Source organism: Phascolarctos cinereus, unplaced genomic scaffold (assembly GCF_003287225.1).
Source record: "Phascolarctos cinereus isolate Bilbo 61053 unplaced genomic scaffold, phaCin_HiC Scaffold_2;HRSCAF=192, whole genome shotgun sequence".
Taxonomy (NCBI): domain Eukaryota; kingdom Metazoa; phylum Chordata; class Mammalia; order Diprotodontia; family Phascolarctidae; genus Phascolarctos; species Phascolarctos cinereus.
The window spans coordinates 32,883,685-32,902,366 of NW_027555625.1; the positions used below are offsets into that span (position 1 = coordinate 32,883,685).

Genomic DNA, 18,682 nt, shown 5'->3' on the forward strand with positions numbered 1-18,682 from the left:
AGAGATAAAGCTGGAAGGTTACATATGACATATTCACTTACTGGAGCAAGTGTGTGTGTGTGTGTGTGTGTGTGTGTGTGTGTGTGTGAATATATATTACATACATACATAAATATATATATACACACATATCTATACACACCCACATATATATACCCTATACACATATATGTATATATACACATTTGATGTATACTTATATATACAAATATAATGTGTGTATATATACACACATATGTGTGTAGTGTGTGCATGTGTATATATACATAAACACATATATTTGTATATATACACACATATACATAGATAGACTTCTGTGTGTACATCTATTACATACGTAGATAAATACATATCTACCCTGTATACATGTATGTATATATACACATTTATATGTACACACATACACAACCATGACGTTTATATACATGCATGTGTGCAGTATGTATACATCTATATATACATACTCGTACATATACATACACACATATACATAGACCGATAGACAGACTTCTGTGTGCATATATATTACATACATAAATACTAATCTACCCTGTATACATATATGTATATATACACATTTATATGTATATACACAAATATGATGTTCGTATGCACACATGCATGTAGTATGTGCACATCTATATGTGCATATTCATATATACATACACACAGACTTCTGCGTGTGTGTATATATACTGCATACATAAATACATACCTACCCTATATACATTTATGTATATACACACATTTGGTGTGTACATATATACACAAATATGACGTTTATATACACATATGTATGTAGTGTGTGCACATCTATATATACACATATTTGTATATATGCATACACACATACACATAGATCGATCGATAGACTTCTGTGTGTCTATATATTACATGCATAAATACATAACTACCCTATATACATATATGCATATATACACATTTGATATGTACAGATACACATAAATATGTTTATATACACATGTGTGTAATATGTGCATGTCTGTATATATATACATATTCATATATATACACACACACATAGATAGACTTCTCTGTGTGTGTATATATATATTACATATAAAAATACATATCTACCCCATATACATGTATGCATATACACACATTTGATACTTACATATACACATAAATATGTTTATATGCACACACATGTATAATATGTGCATGTCCATATATACACACATACATATTTGTACATATACATGCATGCATACACATAGGTAGACAGATGGATAGGATAGACAGGTACACTTCTCTGTGTGTATATATTATATACACATCTACCCTATATACATATATGTACACACATGTGTATAGCATGTGCACGTCTGTACATACATACACATATATTCATATATACACACACACAGACAGACTTCTGTACATGTGTATAAAATGTACCCCATTAAGCTTCCTGCTCCTCAAAGGCAGAGGCTGTTTTTGTTTGTCTTTTTGCCTTCGCATCCTCAATGCCTTGTTCACAGTGGGCATCTAATAAATGTTTGTTGGACTTGGTTGAATAGTGGCCCGTGAGGCCTGGTGGATGTAACCGATGAAATGTTTGGGGTGCAGGATGCGGCCAGCTTGGTCAGCTCTCTTCTTCCCCTCTCCAAGGAGAGCCCAGCAGCCTCCTTCCGGTTAGCAGCGCCTTCTTTACACGGCCCTCTTTCCCTCACAGTATGAATGCCAACACGGAGATAGCTCAGTTCCTCCAGTTTTGCATCGACTCACTGGTCACTGACAAAGATCGTGGTACTGGAGTATCAACCCATTAAATTAATGGTTGCAGACTAAGAACTGTTTGGTTCTCTGAATCTCTGGCTTCCTCTTCCAGTACTATCCCAGAATCCCATGTCTGCATAGGACCAAGGGCCAGCCAATGTCAGGAAGCCCCGGCATCCCCGCTGGAGGCACCATTCCCCAGTTTGCATTTCCTTCACACCCCCTCCCTAGCACTGAGCTGTCTAGAACTTATCCAGGCTGCTTAACTACTCACAACTTTGGATGAGATGGGAGTCACCAACTCTATTTCTTCCAATAAGATGGAGGACCACCTGACCATCTGCCCTGCCACTGAATCCCAAGGCTTTCCGGGCCTTTCCACCCGCTCTGCCAGAGGTCACCAATACTGTCTTCTGACCTGTTGTCTCAACCGGAGGCAAGGACCCCTGATCTAGCCACACACATCACTGCTGTACCCTTGGTTGTGTCACCCAGTTAGAACGCAAGCTCCTTGAGGCCAGGCACTGTCTCAATTTTCCTATTTGTATCTCTATCGCTCATCACACCACCTGGAATATGATAAGTTAGTAAGTACTTAATGAATGCCTTTGCCTTCATTCATTCATGTATGCTCCATGTGTTGCCATATGGACTATCTGGGTCAGACCTGTGGTAGAGCCTTCTGAGCTCCTACTGGTCTGACCAGCCACAGTCAGCCACACTGTATTTTGACTCCAAGATAGTGATGTCCTTTTGGTCCCCTCCGTGCATGAAGGACAACAATCAATGCCTTAGCGTGGATTAAAAAAAAAAAGCCACTAATGACCATTTGGATTAATCTGGCCAGAGCCAGTTATGCTAGTTCTTGTATGGAAGACAAAAACCACCTCTGGGTCCACACTCAAAATCTGGCAGAAACTGTCCATGCATCATGTGCGGCATCTTTGAGAACCCAGGTCACTTTCACACCACGATTAGGTATCAGAGGAGGAGCTCACACAGAGACTAGAAACAACGATGGCTGGTTCCATAAATATTACACTTAGCAACAAGCCTGGATTTTTATTCTGGCTTATCATATATATTAACCTTCATTTTTAATTTAAAAAAATTACAGAAGGGGCAGGTAGGTGGCACAGTAGATAGAGCACCGGCCCTGAATTCAGGAAGACCTGAGTTCAAATCTGGCCTCAGACCAAACACGTGACACTTGCTAGCTGTGTGACCCTGGGCAAGTCACTTAACCTCAATTGCCTTTAAAAAAAAAAAAAAAGAAGAAAAAAAAAGAAATTACAGAACATTTATACAGGGGAAAAAAACTGACTGGGGGAGCATTATCATCTAACTCTGTCTTTAAAAACCACTCTGAGTTGTTTAGATACAAATACATCCCCTACTGTATTGTCTTCCCCCATTAGAATGTAAGCTCCTTGAAGGCAGGCATTGTCATGATTTCTGGCTTCTGTTTGAATCTCCAATGCTGGGCACAGTGCTTGGCACACAGTAAGCACTTAATAATTGCCTGTTGACTTGATTCTGCCCATTGAGGCCAAACAGAACAATATGCCCTTCAAACGCCGGAAAGTTAGCTGTCATGTTCTCCCCGAGTCTTCTCTTCTCCAGAACATGCGAGTGTGCGTGTGTGTGTGTGTGTGTGTGTTGTGTGTGTGTGTGTATCTCCAATTACTTTAACTGGTCCTCAAAGACATGGACCCAAGACCCTTCACTGCCCTGCCTGCCCTCCTCTGAGTGCTCTCTAGCTTCTAACTTATCAATTTCTTTCCCGAACTGAGACACCCAGAACTGAACACTCCAGCTGTGGTGAAACCAAGGTAGTAGAGAGCGGGGCTATCTCCTCCTTCATCCCCCAGCAGAATACATGCTTCATGAGGGCAGGGACTGCTTTGTTTTTTTCTTTGTGCCTGGTGCATGGTAGGGACTTTAAAAAAATGTTTGTTAATTAAAGAAAGTAATGTCCCTCTTAATGTTGCCCCAGATCACATTATCTATTCTGGCTGCCCTGTGCACCACTAAGTCATACTGAGCTTGTGATCCACTAAGACCCCCCGGACATGAGCCCAGATCTTCTCATTCTGATCTATGTCTCTTTCTAAACTGTATGAAATACTGAGGTGTGGAATCCTTTTCACTAATTCAGGTCCAAGATAATATTTCCCTTCTGCAACACAGAGCATAATTTTCCAAACCTTTCCAAAAGCCAACGTTTCACATATACTATTTAAAACCAAAAGGAGGAAAACACACGTGTGTTTATGATTTTTTTAAGTATAAGACAAAAGGTCACAACAATTCTGCATGACTTAAACTTTATCCTCAGGCCCAAAATGATTTAGAAATGTCTTCAAAGAGAAGTGTCTCCTAGTCGGCTCCTGGCCACTGCTTATGCTCAGAGCCAACATCAACCACCCTCCAAAGGGAGGATCTCAAAAATTAATGCATCCTCCCTAAAAGTAGGGAAAGTCCTAGCAAACTTGAATCTTCTAAGAAATTATTTTTTCCCAGGTAGTATAGTGTCCCTGAAGAATATGACTGACTGGGGCAGGTAGGTGGCACAGTGGATAGAGCACCAGCCCTGGAGTCAGGAGGACCTGAGTTCAAATCCAGAGTTATTTAACCCCATTGACTTGCCAAAAAAAAAAAAAAGAATGTAACTGACTGAAAAAACAGCAGACTTCAGTGTCAAGAGCCCTGAGTTAGAAGCCTGGCTCCACCAGGCTCCGGCTGGCAGGCCGGGCAGTCATTGACTGCTGACCGGCCTCAGTTTCCTCAACTTTCAAAGGTGGGGCCATGGGACTACAGTCTCCGGCATCCCTTGACGTGCTACAACTTTATGAGAATGGACACAATGTAACAGAGAAGTATCTCTGCGGAGAATTGAATGCCAGCCTTTTTTTTTAAAGGTGGGGGAAGGCACGGTTTCATTGGCATTTTTTGGTATACCGTTGTTAGCATATGTGTGATATTTCATTTCCAGGGAGGACACTCTCTCTACCAAAGCAGGCTAGCGTCTTCTACTGATGCTGCTTACAGTCTTGGAGATCCACGGCAGCTGCTTAAACGTTAAATGACTTATCCCGGGTTCCACGCTGTTTAGTCATTTTTCAGTCGTGTCCAACTCTCCATGGCCCCATTTGGAGTCTTCTTGGCAAAAATACTGGAGGGGTGTGCCATTTCCTTCTCTACCTCATTTTACAGATGAGGAAACTGAGGCAAACAGGGTGAAGTGACTTGCCCAGGGTCACACAGTAAAGTGTCTGAGGCTGGATTTGAACTAAGGAGGATGACCCCTCCTGACTCCAGGCCCAGCGTTCTATCCACTATGCCCCCTAGCTGCCCCATGCAGTGTATGGGCAAAATCAGGATTTGAACCTAGGTCTTCCTGGCTCTAAGGACAGCTCTCCATCCACTAAGTCATGATGCTTCTCTGACCTCCTATATATGAGTCTTCCCTTTTCTGAAATGCCCAGCAGTTTACAAGCTCTTGGATTAGAATACCATTTAGTATCCGGGCAAAGTCCAGCTCTGCTTCCCAAGTGACCTTTGTGCCATAGCCAGCATCAATGACAATCCTCCCTAAAAACTACCCTCTAAGATGGTTGGGTATCCCTGTTTAAAGTGGTGAAGCCACAAGGCTCCTACACCATCAGACCTGCCGGGAGTTTCTCAACACACGTCCTTTAAAAGGAGAATTGGGGCGCCAAGGCGGGTGAAGTGCCTGGCCTGGAGTCAAGAAGATCTGAGTCCAAATCCAGCCTCAGAGGCTTGCTAGCTGTGGGACCTTGGGAAAGTCACTTAATCTCCCTCAGCCTCAGTTTCCTCAGCCATAAAATAGGAATAATAATAGGACTTATCTCATAGGATTGAGGTGAGGATCAAATGAAATAAAAATATGTAAAGTGTTGTACGAGCTACTGTTATTAACAAACACTGGTTAGGTATCTAATGTGCAGCAAAGTAGAGCCCAGCATTGCAGAGAGTATAAATGCAATTTAAGTCAACAAGGATGAATTAAGTGTCTACGAGATACTGGGCCACTCACTTTGGGGGGCCACGGGAGATATAAAAGCCAACCAAACACCAGTCCTGCACCAGAGAAGTTTGTCTTATCAAGAGAGGTCATGGATGGAATTTGAGCCCAGAGGCCATTGTTCCAAGCACCTCATGTTACAGGTGAGGAAACTGAGGGTCAGAGAGGTTAAATAATTTGCCCAAGGTCACACAGACAGCTGGCTTCAGGAGTGAAGGGATTCAAACTTAGATCCTATGACTATCTGAAAGGTAATAATAATAATAACAACAACAGACTCCTTAAAGTTTGTAAAGCACTTTACAAATACTATTTTATTTGATCTTCTCAATGATCCCGTGAGATAGCTGCTATTTGAATCCCTATTTCACAGTTGACGAAATAGAGATTAAGCAGCTAGGTGGCTCACTGGATGGAGCACTGAGCCTCGAGTCTGGAAGACCTGGGTTCAAATCCAGCCTCAGACACATAGTAGCTGTATGACCCTGGGCAAGTTATTCAACCTGTTTGCCTTAATCCACTGGACGAGGAAATGGCAAACCACTCCAGCATCTTTACCAAGAAAACCCCACGGACAGTATGGTCCACAGGGTCACGAAGAGTCGAACACAACTGAAGGACTGGACGATAACACCAACAGCGATTAAGCGACCTGTCCAGGATTACACGGCTAGTAAGCATCAGAGGCAAGATTTGAACCTAGGTCTCCCTGACTCCAAACCCAGCACCCCATCCATGACACACCAATAGTGATAACACAGATGAGAATGCCGACAGGTAGAGAAGGGGAAGGGGAGGAAGGGAACGAGCATTTATTAAGCACCAACTATGTGACCGGCACCATGCCAGGCACTTTATAAATATTCTCTCATTGGAGGCTCTAGGCTAGGCTGAGACAGAGGAGACCAGGGTACGTTTCATGGAGGAGGCACGGCTTGAACTGAGTCTTAATTGAATTTAGAAATGGAAGAGGGCTTTCTAGGCACAGGAAATAGCAGGAAACAGCAATAACACTGAAGTACAGAAACTCGGAGCTCCACACATATGAGAGGCGTGGAGGGGGCTGTACATCATTCAGGTTGATTGAGGCAGAGAGGATGTGAGAGGGCATAGTCTGGGATGGGGCTGATAAGGTCAAATGCATCCAGAGACTGAAGGGCCTTGATAGTCAGGCAAAAGACTAGACGTCATTCTTCAGTCAATGAGAAATCATGGCAGATTTCTGAATAGTGGACTTTTACAATCCAGGTTATGCATTAGGAGGATTAATCTGGCCACAATGTGTAGAAAAGATTGGAAGGGGAAGAGATTAGGGCCAAGGAACCACTGTAGGAGCTTCTGCAAAAGGCCAAGGAGTAAGAGACGAGGGTCTGAACTAGGGTGATACAGGGGAAAGGGAAAGAGGAACAGCATGGGTGCAAGGCAGGGGGATGGGGCATCTGAAATCACCTTCTTTTTCATCTAGGAGAGACCATGCTCTCTTCTCTTCTAAGCCCAGGCCTAATCTGAACTCTAGACACCTTTAAAGGCACATCTTCACCCACATTTTGTATTCTGGCAGGGATGAAGGATCCTTCTCAGGAAACTGAAACTAGCTTTCTCTAATGAGCAGTAAATCATTTTATGTAATAAAGTTCTTTCTTACTGGTGCTGCTTTTCAGAGTTCTGAAAGAGTCTGAGTTAAATTAACTGAAGGCTAGAATAGTAAAAGAGGAAGAAGAATAGAAGAGGGAGGATTTGTTCTCAGGTCCTTTTATTCCAGCAGCTAGCTGGTGCAGTGCCTGGAGTCAGGAGGACCTGAGTTCAAATCTGGTGTCAGACACTCAATAGCTGTGTGACCCTGGGCAAGTCACTCAACCTTGTTTGCCTCAGTTTCCTCATCTATAAAATGAGATGGAGAAGGAAATGGCAAATCACTGTAGTATCTTTGCCAAGAAAACCCCAAATACGGTCATGAAGAGTCAGACATGACTGAAAAAAAACAACTTTTTACTCCAGAATTAGCGCTGTTTCCAACATTCAAAAATGGTGGAAACTTTGACAGAAACAGAGCCTCTCTGGAGGAGAGGGAAACAGAATTATCTTATATTTCTAAAGATAAAATGCTAACTATAACTAACACTTCTTTTTTAAGTTGAAACTGACCCAACATCTGGGCCTAAAGAGCAGCTCTTAATGACTCAACACCAACTTGGAAGGCAGTCTCCAGTGGAATTCCACAGGGCTCAGTGCTCGGTTTTCTAACTCTTCCTATTCCTTGTAGTGCCTGGTACAGTATCTAGTACATAACAGGGACTCCATAAACAGCCACTGATTGGCTGACCACTAGATACAAAATCCATTCATTTAATGAACATTGACAAAGCACCACTGTGTCCATGACACTGTAGTGGATGCTGAGGGGGACAGGCAGAGGTAAATGAAATTTAGATAAGATGGAGTGAGTTTTGATTGGGGATGGGAAAAGGCAGACCCAGGAGAAGAGGAAAAGCAGAAGCAGGCTGGGCACAGGGTCCTAGGGCCTCAATTTCTTAATGTTAAAATGGAGACAGTATGATTTATAGTGCCTACCGGACAGACTTAACATGAAACTCAAATACAGCAAAGTCTCTATTTTAGCACTTTGCAAACCTTCAAGGCAAATCCAGTGCTAGCTACCATACTCAGTGTTTAATGACTTCTGAGATCTCTTTGATCACTAAAAATTCTATGATTCTATTAGATTAGAGAAAGAAGAACAGACGGGAAGATGAAGGCTGAAGGGGAAGGAACAAGTTTTACAGAACAAATCTTTTTATGAAGGGGATTTGTTCTGTGAAGTTTGGATTCAGTCAAAAGGCTGAACTTGAGGACCTAGAGGGCTATATGTGGCTCCCCACCCCTGGTCCAAAGGAATAGCAGGGGATGGAGGAGGGAGGCCAGGCAGTTGGGGAGCAGGAAATAACAGCACTAGAAGCAATCTGAAAAGTCAGCACAAACCATGACTCCGTTCTACAAGGGTGCCCAAGATGAGACCAGCAGAAGCCAAAACGACCATGCACGGAGCAGCCCACAGCCCAGAGATCAGTGGGGCCTAGGGATTAGTGGGCTCCTAGGAGGAGGCCCCCAAAAAGGCCTGCAAGGGGGGAATTAAGGAGGGCAGCAATTATGCTTAGCGGCCCAAAACTTCAATTAACCTTGACATCTGTGCCCGCTTAGTCATTAAAAGTATTAGTTTCTCTCTCTTTTTTTAAACCAGACCCATGATTTAATTGGTAAAAGAAACTTTCCTTCAGTGGTATCCCCGAAGACTGGCACTTCCTCCGCAGTTGAAGGAGTTCAGTGCCTGGGTCACAGAGAAGCTAAATAACTTGTTCCAGGTTACACAAGCAAAGACAGGACTTGAATTCAGGTCTTCCTGACTTTAGGGCCAACTCTCTCTCCACCAGGCCAAGCTGCCTCTCTTCCTCTTTCTCCTCACACACCTCTGAATGACTGCTTACATGGCAAAAAAGGCTCTCCCAACTACAACATGCAACCATCCTAGAAGGCCGAACAGAGAACATTCCAGGGAGCTCAGCTTTGAGGGTGTTTCCAGTTGCCTGTATAGACCACGGCTGCCACAGGTGAGGACCACTTCCTGCTACAGTCTAGTTCTGTGGACAATCTACTCAAGAACTGGCAATGAACTGTGCAAGCAATCATAAAACTCACATAGTCAATTCCCTCAACAGCCAATTCTCAGCCATCCACGCTAATGGTCGTAACCCTCCTCACCCATACCCACTCTTGAAATTACTCTGCACTTACTTTGTGTCTATTTTACATTACGCGCTCCTCCAACTCCCCTGCAATAGAATGTAAGCTCCTTGAGGACAGAGACTGTTTCACCTTTACCTTTGTCCCTCCACAAAAAGCCTACCTCAGAGATGCAAGGACTTGCCATACACAAAGCATTTAATTAACATTTTTTATTCACTCATTTATTCACACATAGTGAGTGCTTAATAAATGCTTGTTGAATTAATTGATTCAACTTATTCCAATTAATTCAACTAAGTAATTGTAATAAGTTAAAAGTATGGAAAACACAAAAGGGTCTTTCAAAAAGCACTGATTTGGATTTCATACCAAATTTTGCGCAAGGGAAACACATCCAGAAAAAGAAAATGAATGAAACACAGACCATTCTCTGGCACTAATATCTGACCTCTCCTCAGCTTGTTGACTTTTGGCGGCCTGGACCTCAACTGGCCAGGTTCTGGGTGGGAGAGGAGTCAGGAAGCAGACTCAGGTACCAAAAATATTTCCCAAAATGGTTGGTAACTGGGCAAAAACTGTTAGTTGGTAATATTTGGCCAAAGCTTTGATAATTTTTTAGGGGCATCAGACCACCAAGGGCGTGTCATCCAATAAATGAAAGCGAGCCACTCCCACCAAAAAAAATTGGTTTTTAAATCAGCAACAGGTTATCAGTTGTCATTCAATCTGAGCTCCTGCAAATGCAGCAAATACAAGAGAATGAATGGCCCAGATGAAACCAATCACCAATGAAAGCCAGAGGCAGAATACTGCAATACAGAATCTCTCAGCACACACGAGGGTCTGAAACTCACCAGCACCAAAGGCAAAGAAGAAACCCTTATCAGGGTACTCCTCCAAGAGGGCCTTCACTCGCTTCCCCATCCGCTCATTCCGTTTGTAGATGAGCTCCTGGCGGAAATAGCTGTCAATCTCCTGAGCGGTGATCCTCTCCTGAGGCGGCAGTGTGGCGTTAATAAAATTTGGAACCTATATGAAAAAAAAAAATCCTTAAGGGATGTGTGATTGTTAGTATGGCTGCTTAAAGAGAAATAGAAAGAAGCTGGTGCCCACCACCTGGGCAATGGCTGAATCAACTGTGTCCTAAGAATGTAATGGAATGTTGCTGCACTTTAAGAAATGTCAAATGCAAGGAATTCAAAGAAGCATGAGAAGATTTGCATGAACGGATGCCAAATGAAGCAAGCAGAGCAGAAGAACAAGATACACCATGATTAACAACAATATAAGTGGAAAGAACAACTATAAAACAATTAAAGCTTAATGTTTCAAGCTTGACCCTAACAAAGAGAAAGGAGAAAAAAACCTCTCTCCACTGCTTTAAAGAGATGGGAGACCACAAGTGTGGGATACTGCATATAAAATCAGACTTTTTTGATATGTTGGTTAGTTTTATAGAACTTTCTTTTCTTTCTTCCTCCTTTTTTATTCTTTATCATAAGGTATGACTCTCTAGGAGGGGCAGCAGGGAAAGATACAGTGTGAAAGGAGAATATGGTAAGTATGTGTGTGTGTGTGTGTGTGTGTGTGTGTGTAATTGGTTTAAACACAGAGGTGTCTTTCCAAGTCCACAGCTCTCAAGGGGACCCCCAGCTCCTTGAGTAGTGGTAGAACACAGGAATAAAGAAATAGGGTTACAAGGGACTTTAGAGGAGAGCAAGTCCAACTTCTTCATTTGACAAACAAGGCAGTTGAGGCAGAATGGAACTAAATGACTTGGCCAGGGTCACACAGCCAGTTAAGTGTGCAGGGCAGGTCTCTGTAACTCCCAAGCCCATCACTCCAACCACTATACCCCACGGCCTTGCAACTCAAGAATTACCATCAAGAGAAGTTAGCAAGAGCCAGGCATTTTGCCATGAAACTCATGGTGACTCCAGAGAGAGGTTTCAGACTGATGCTTCAGGGCCAGCTTGAGTTAACGGATGGGAAGATCCTAAAATAAGTCCCCATGGAGACCCAGAGATAAAGACACAGCAACCAAACACCCCAGTCCCAGAAGGAAGGGTGGGTGTTTTGTTGAGTTGGCATTAGCTAGTGGCTAAACTCCACTAGGAAGAGAGCTTCTGGGAAGTGGTGCCATCCCGAGAAGGGAGGAACTTCCAAAGGGTGATGAGAGGTAACTCCCAGCCCAGCCTGGGGCTGCCCTCAGTGAGGGAGCCTAGCAGCGGGCAGCCTCAGTCCCATGAGATGCCTATTTGCTCACTGAAGGGTTTCAAGTGCATCTTCTAATTAAAAGGATTCTAGAAATGGCAGAAATCACAGGGCCAGACCAAACTAAAGCAAACACACATGAAGTTCTGTGTCTTTTTACCTCTGAAAAGGGGCCTGAAAAACGAGGGGACTAGATGCCCACTAGGCTGGGCTCTAGGTCTCCGATCCCACCATCCTATGACTTATGATTGGTCCAAAGCTTAGGTCAGTCGCCACTCTAAAGCTTGGTCTTTGACAGTTGCCTTGGGGCCCTAAGAGGCAGACAGCCGAACCTGGAGTCAAGAAGGGCTGAGTTCAAATCCTGATTGGATACTTACTAACTGCATAACCCCCAAGTCACTTAAATGCTCTGTGCCTCAGTTTCCTCATCTGTAAAACGTGGAGGTGGGGCTCAAAGGCCTCTAAGGTTCCTTCCAGCACTAAATCTTTGATGCTGTGACTTGCTCAGGGCCACACAGCCAGTCAGTAAAGGTCCCTACTCTCAGGCACACACATGACCTCTCAATTTGTGATTATTAATCCTATATGGAATAGAATAAAATATGTGTGTTTAGTAAATTTATTGCAGTGAATATAAAAGGAGTAGGGGGTCATGGATTTACAGCTGGAAGACACCACCTAATACTCTCACTTGACAAATGAGGAACGTTGGCCCAGAGTCAAACAGCTATTAAGTGACTAAGGTAGGATTTGAATCCAAGACTTCCTGACCCCAGGAACAGAGCTTGTGTCTTGCCAATTCCCATGCCTATTAGTGTCCCATCTATATATGTTAACGGTAGCCTGCTATTGTGGGTAGAGAACAGGCCTCAAACGCAGGAGGATTTGGGTTCAAGTTTCACCTCTGACACATCCTGGCTATGTGATATTGAGTAAGTCACTTAACATCTCAGTGACCTAGGCAATTTTCTAAGACTATAAATAGCAACTAGGTAGGACAGTGGATAGAGTGCCAGGCCTGGAGTCAGAAGGACCTGAGTTCAAATCCAGCCTCAGACACTTAGTAGCTATGTGACCCTAGACAAGTCATTTAACCCTGTTTGCCTCAGTTTCCTGGAGCTGGAGAAGGAAATGACAAACCACTCCAGCATCTTTGCCAAAAAAAAAAAAACCCCTAGACATGACTGAAAAGCAATAAGATGTTGACTTGTATTAGAAGAGGGAGTTTCTTCACCTGGAAGTTCCCTTTAACCAACAAAATCATCATTGAGGACCCATCAATGAAGGAGAAGTTAAATAATAAAAAAAAAACTTGGATTCAAGATTTGGACTTATTCCCTAGACTTAGTACTCCCAAAGAGGCAAGGTCAAGACATTTCCATGACTGAGAACCAATGCTGGGCTGGAGCAGATTGGGGCGGGGTGAGTAAGTGGGTTATGATGTGGGGAGTCTAACTTTCATTCAAAAGAGAGATATCAGAGCCAGAGCCAAGCGTCCACTGGAAAAAGGGAGCTCTAATGCAGCACGCTGGGCAGGGGCAGGGCTGGGTGCAGACCTACCTGTGAGTTATCATGGCTAAAGATGATGGAGTTGAGGTCGCCACAGTTATAATGTTTGATCAGGTCCTCTGTGGTATAGGGGGTCTGGAGGCTTCCTGCCCTCAGGCTCTCTTGCTGAAGGAGGGTTTGATTCAAGGCAAAGATCACCTGAAAAGGACAGGGAAGGTACAAAAGGAGTCAGACCAAAGTACCGGTAGGCTCCAGCCAGATGTACGCTGCCCACACTCCAGCGGAAGGGGGAGACATGATTCTATTCTTAACAGAGAAGTTTACCGCAGTGACTGACTGCATAATGAACAAAGCGCCAGATGTGGGTTCAAATTTCACCTCAGATACTGACTACTTCTGTGACCTAGATAAATATCTCTTCTCTTGGCCTCAGTGTCTTCATCTGTAAAATGAAATGGCTGGACTCAATGATTTCAGACACTTACTAGTTGTGTGACACTGGACAAATCACTTAACCTTGTTTGCCTCAATTTCCTCATCAATTAAATAAGCCGGAGAAGGAAATGGCAAATCACTCCAGCATCTTTGCCAAGAAAACCCCGACAGGGGTCAGGAAAAGTCAGACACAACTGAAACAACGGAACAAAAAACCAGAGCCTTTCTGCCAGTATATGGCCATGGCAGGACTTGAACCCACATCTTCCTAGCCCTGAGGGTCAGGCTCCCTCTCCACACCAGGACATAATTAGACATTGAACAGTTATTGGGACAGCCCTTTCCTTGCCTCAGTCGAGGAACACCATGGCTAGTGGAAAGAATGAGGAGTTGAGAGCAGTCTGGATGCAGACTCTAGTTCTGTTATTCACTCCCTATGACCTCAGTCACTTCATCCACTCTGGGCCTCAGCTGCCTTGTCCAGAAACGAGAGGGCTGGACCGAAGCCTTTTCAGCTCTAAAACTCACGAGGAGAAGACTCCCAGAGTCAGCCCAGCGCCACAGAAGGAAAACGTTCCTCATGATGAGGAGTAGCTCGGCCTGTCTGGAGAGGCCATGAATTCCTCCTCACTGTAGGTCACCCAATGGAGTCCGCACAACCGCTAGTCCAGGCTATTGCAAGGGGCCTTCTCTCCAGGCATGGCTCGACCTGGGTGTCATCTAAGCCGGCCCCCACCTACCTTTCCAGTGTGCTTTCCCCTTACTGCCCCATACATGCTCTCCAAGCCAGTGACACCAGCCTCCCAGATGGTCCACAGACAAGACTCTCTTGGCTCTGGGCATTTTCTCTAGCTGTCCCAAGGCCTGGAATTCTCTCCCTCCTCACTCCAACTGCTGACCTCCCTAGCTTCATTTAAGACCCAACTAAAATTCCATCTCCTACAGGAAATCTTCCCCAATCCTTCTTAATTCTAGTGCCTTCCCTCTGCTCATTATTTCCTAACAATCCTGTATATAGGCTGCTTTGTATATATCTGTTTGTATATGTCTGGATTGCTTTGCATATATCTGAGCATGTTGTTTTAAGGGCAGGGAGCATCTCACCTCTTTTTGTATTCTGGCACATAGTAGGAGCTTAATAAATGTGAATGAATGAATGAATGAATGAATGAATGAATGAATGAAGAGCTCCTTTTCAACTCCAAGACTGTTGGACTCCAGATCCCTACACTATGGGATGTTTCCTCTATACAGAAACACAAAAATACACGAATCAAGCCCTGGTACTGTGCTAAGTGCTGGGCTACAAAGAGAGGAAAAGACAGTCTCTGCCCTCAAGGAGACCATATTTCTAAGAGGGGAGTTGCCGTGTTGCTGTTGCTGGGTAGCATGCAACTCTTCATGACACCATGGACCATGGCACACCGGGCCCTTCTATCCTCCACTATCCCCCCACGTCTGTCTGAGATCAAGTCCACTGCTTCCATGCCACTGTCTATCCACCCCATCCTCTGCCATTCCCCTCTCCTTCTGCCTTCAATCTTCAACATCAGGGTCTTTTCCAGTAACTAATGGGTGAGACAACATGTAAATAAGTAAATATATCCAGATACTGACAGAGAGTTGGGAGGTAATCAGAGAAGAGAAGGGATTAAGAATGGGGGAGGAGGGGAAGCGTGAAAGGCCTCTTGAAGGAGTCAGCATTTGAGGTTTTGGTTTCAGCTTGTTCAAGGCAATCAGGTTAAATGACTTGCCCAAGGTCTCACAGCTAGTAAGTGTCAAAGGTATGAGGCTGGATTTGAACTCATGATTCCAGGGCCGGTGCTTGAGTTGAGTCTTAAAGGAATAAGGGGATTTCCAGAGGTGGAGGTGAGGGAGGAAGAGCATTCCAGGCCTGGGCAGCAGGCCGTACAAAGTAAACATGAATTCACAGCAGCATTTACCACGCCAGTACAACAGGCAATGGACAGAGAATTGTTGCTCGAACCCGCTTCTTTCTCCTGTGTGCCCTCAGGGGTGTATGACTGGCTGCCTGAGGCTCAGAATCGTCCTAACATGCCTGTACCACAACCTGACTTACCACCAAATAAAGACCTGCTTCTCCTACTTACCACAGAAAGTCACATTTTCTTGCACTTAAAAAAAGGTGAATTCATAAAAAATATGGAACTCTTTAAAAGTTACATAGCTGGTGCCAAACTACATTGACAAGGGAGCTTCCTCACTGGGAATTCCCTGTACCCATGAAATCACAGGTTCAGTCCCAAAAAAAACAATGGCAATAGGGTCGTGGAAGCAGCTGCGTGATACAGTGGGCCTGCAGCACTTGGCCTGGAGTCAAGAAACTTGAGTTCAAATCTGGCCTCAGATACTACTAGCTGTGTGACCCTGGGAAAGTCACTTAATTTCCCTCTGCCTCAGTTTCCTCAACAGTAAAATGGGGGTAATAGCAGCACCCACTTCCCAGGGCTGTTGTGAGATTCAGAAATAATATCTCGAAGCCCTTAGCACAGTGACCGACACGTGGGAGGCTTCTCCAGCTGCCCGAGGTTCCATGGGCAGTATCAGAGTCAGGATTTTAGCAGAAAGATCACAACCTTTGGACCTGAGTTTGAATCCTAGCTCCGCCACTTACGTAACTGTGTCACCTTGGGCAAGGGAATTCACTCCCCTGGACCTCAGTCTTCTTCTCTAGGAAATAAGGGGAGTGGGATGGCTGGTCTTCAGGGTGGCTTCTGGCTCTCGACTTGATATCCTCTGGTCTGGGAGCCTCTGATCCCAAATGCTCTTTCCACTGCATTACACCATGCTCCCTGACAGCTATTAACAAATAACAGCCTGATCTGCAGTAGTTACACCTATTTCCTCACTGGATAGAGGCCCACAACCCAGGATCTTCTGGGAAATGCTTCAGTTTTCCATCGATGTGGACGAATGGAGCAAACGCATTGTTTCCCAATCTCTACGGCCAGCGTTAGGCAGTGACTGTCCAATGTTGACAACTTCAGGGTGTGTAACTAGAGGGCCCTCCCATGTCCAGGGTCAGTGCCTGGAATTCTCCTCTCCTAGTAATTCCCCGACAGGTTAAGGCACTGTTATGTTACCTGGGAGGAGGAACATATCATTAGCTCAATAACAACTGGTCAGCAGGGGGTTTTCTCTGCAGTCTGATTAACCCAGAACATTTACCAAATAGGGAGTGGAAAGATTGAGACAATGGATCCATTTTTTGATATATTTTTGTTTTTAGATCACCTTCATTTTCAAATATATCCCTCCTCTCCTCCATCATTTCCCCCTTACCTGTCTGGGTCTGGGTAGAGCACAGGGCCTGGAGTCAGAAAGACTTGAGATCAAATACTGGCTGTCATTTAACCTCTATCTGCCTCAATTTCGTCAACTGTGAAATGGGGATAATAATAGTGCCCACCTCCCAGGGTGGTTGTGAGGATCAAACCAGATAACATTTGTAAAAAGCACTTAGCACGCAGTAGGTGCCATATAAATGCTTATTCCCTTCCTTCTTCTAACTTCATTCTCATGACTCAGGGTTTTTTCACCCTGGAGCACCTCTCTGTTCCTCTTGCCTCCTTTCCCATTGGGGACCACCAAGATCTCTTCCAGCTCTGAATCTGGAAGGCCCCTGGAAGGCAGATGCTGAATTCCATGAGGCTTACAGAATGATTCTCCACGCTTCCCATCAGGTCTAGAGGTGTTTTGCTCACTGGCCCAGGAATTCCCCTGAGAAATGACGAGGAGAATGGGGCTTTGGCCCCTCTTTGGCCCATCCATACTTACTAAGGGATCTTTCTCACTGTTCCCATTACAAACTCCTTTAATGGACTCTCCATACTCGATGTCTCCAAGGTGGAAGGGACATCCCCTCAGAGCCCCAGGGTCCAAATCCCCTCCCCCAGTATCCAGCTAAAGGCTATCAGGCCTGCCCTGGAAGACCTAGAGCCCACTCCCTACCTCTTCCACCACTGGCCAGCTCTGGACAGCCACAATCCATCTTCCCCTCAGCAACGTCAGGATCACAGATTAGGAGCAAGAAAGGACCTCTTGGCAAACTCCCTTCTTTTACAGGGGAGGAAACTGAGGTCCAGATTGTGAAATGAAATGAGAGATGAAAGGAACCTCAGGCCATCCCTGTCCCACCCTGATCATTTTAAGAGGAGGTAGAGACGCCTGTAATCATAGCTGGCACTTACATAGCCCTTTCAGGATTGCGAAGCTCTTTCCATATGCTACCCCATTCAATTCTCCCAACAACTCTGTGAGGTGGATGCCATTAAGATCTCTACTTTACAGATGAGGAAACGGAGGCTGAAGGCGGGTAAGAGACCAAGTTTGCAGCCTGAGGCCATAGGGAGCACCATTTCAGGGACCAAGGCACACCCAGGCTGAGTGAGCCTCCCGGTTCTCCCGTTTCTCCAGGCCTGCCCCCTCCTCCCCTCTCTCTCCTCTCACACAGATCTCCCCGCTCCCACCCCTATTCTCTTCCTCTTCCTTTCCCTTTGTGCCCTGGAAAAAATCGATTAAGCCCGACTGTCGGGGCCACAGGGGCCCACGATCCTCACGGCAGTGGGGAGGGCGGCTGCACGGCCTTCGGGCAGATGCCTTTTTTGTCCAGGACAAAGCCCCCCCTGCGCGCCCTCCCCTGGCAGGCTGCTTTCATCCCCCTCACATCAAAGGGCTGCTCTGCATATGAAAGGGGTGGGAGCCCCCAGCCACCCCACAAAGGGACTCACATCTGTTCCCTCGGCTTTTGGGGGGGGGTGGCTGGGCTTTTTCTCACTTTCTTTCCCCCCTCAGCTCCCTGTGGAGTCCCCCATTCAAGTCCCCGAAGGATAGTTTGGGAGCCTCAAGACCCCTCTGCACTGGAGGCTCTGGTTTTTCAAACACCTGGAGGATGGGCTTTTCTCCAACTGCTTTGAACCAAGGCCTGGTTCCCTCTTCTGAGCCAAGTCTTCGGGGCTCCAGGACCCCTCT

At 45.1% G+C, this 18,682-nt stretch overlaps 1 protein-coding gene across 3 annotated transcripts in view; it reads right to left on the reverse strand.

Moving 5' to 3' along the window:
* The window catches only part of TRABD2A (TraB domain containing 2A), a 62,380-nt gene that overhangs the window by 16,061 nt on the left and 27,637 nt on the right, over positions 1 to 18,682 (reverse strand). For 2 of the 3 annotated variants that reach the window (XR_002321164.2, XM_020969508.2), the window contains exons 3-4: positions 13,307 to 13,453; positions 10,387 to 10,561 (exon numbers count right to left, since the gene is read on the reverse strand). Coding sequence is in view for 2 of the 3 variants with exons in the window: in XM_020969508.2 (XP_020825167.1) it covers positions 10,387 to 10,561; positions 13,307 to 13,453 (322 nt within the window). In the remaining variant the exon portion in view is untranslated. The remainder of the gene's footprint in view (positions 1 to 10,386; positions 10,562 to 13,306; positions 13,454 to 18,682) is intronic. The other variant, XM_020969510.2, reaches the window with a different exon arrangement.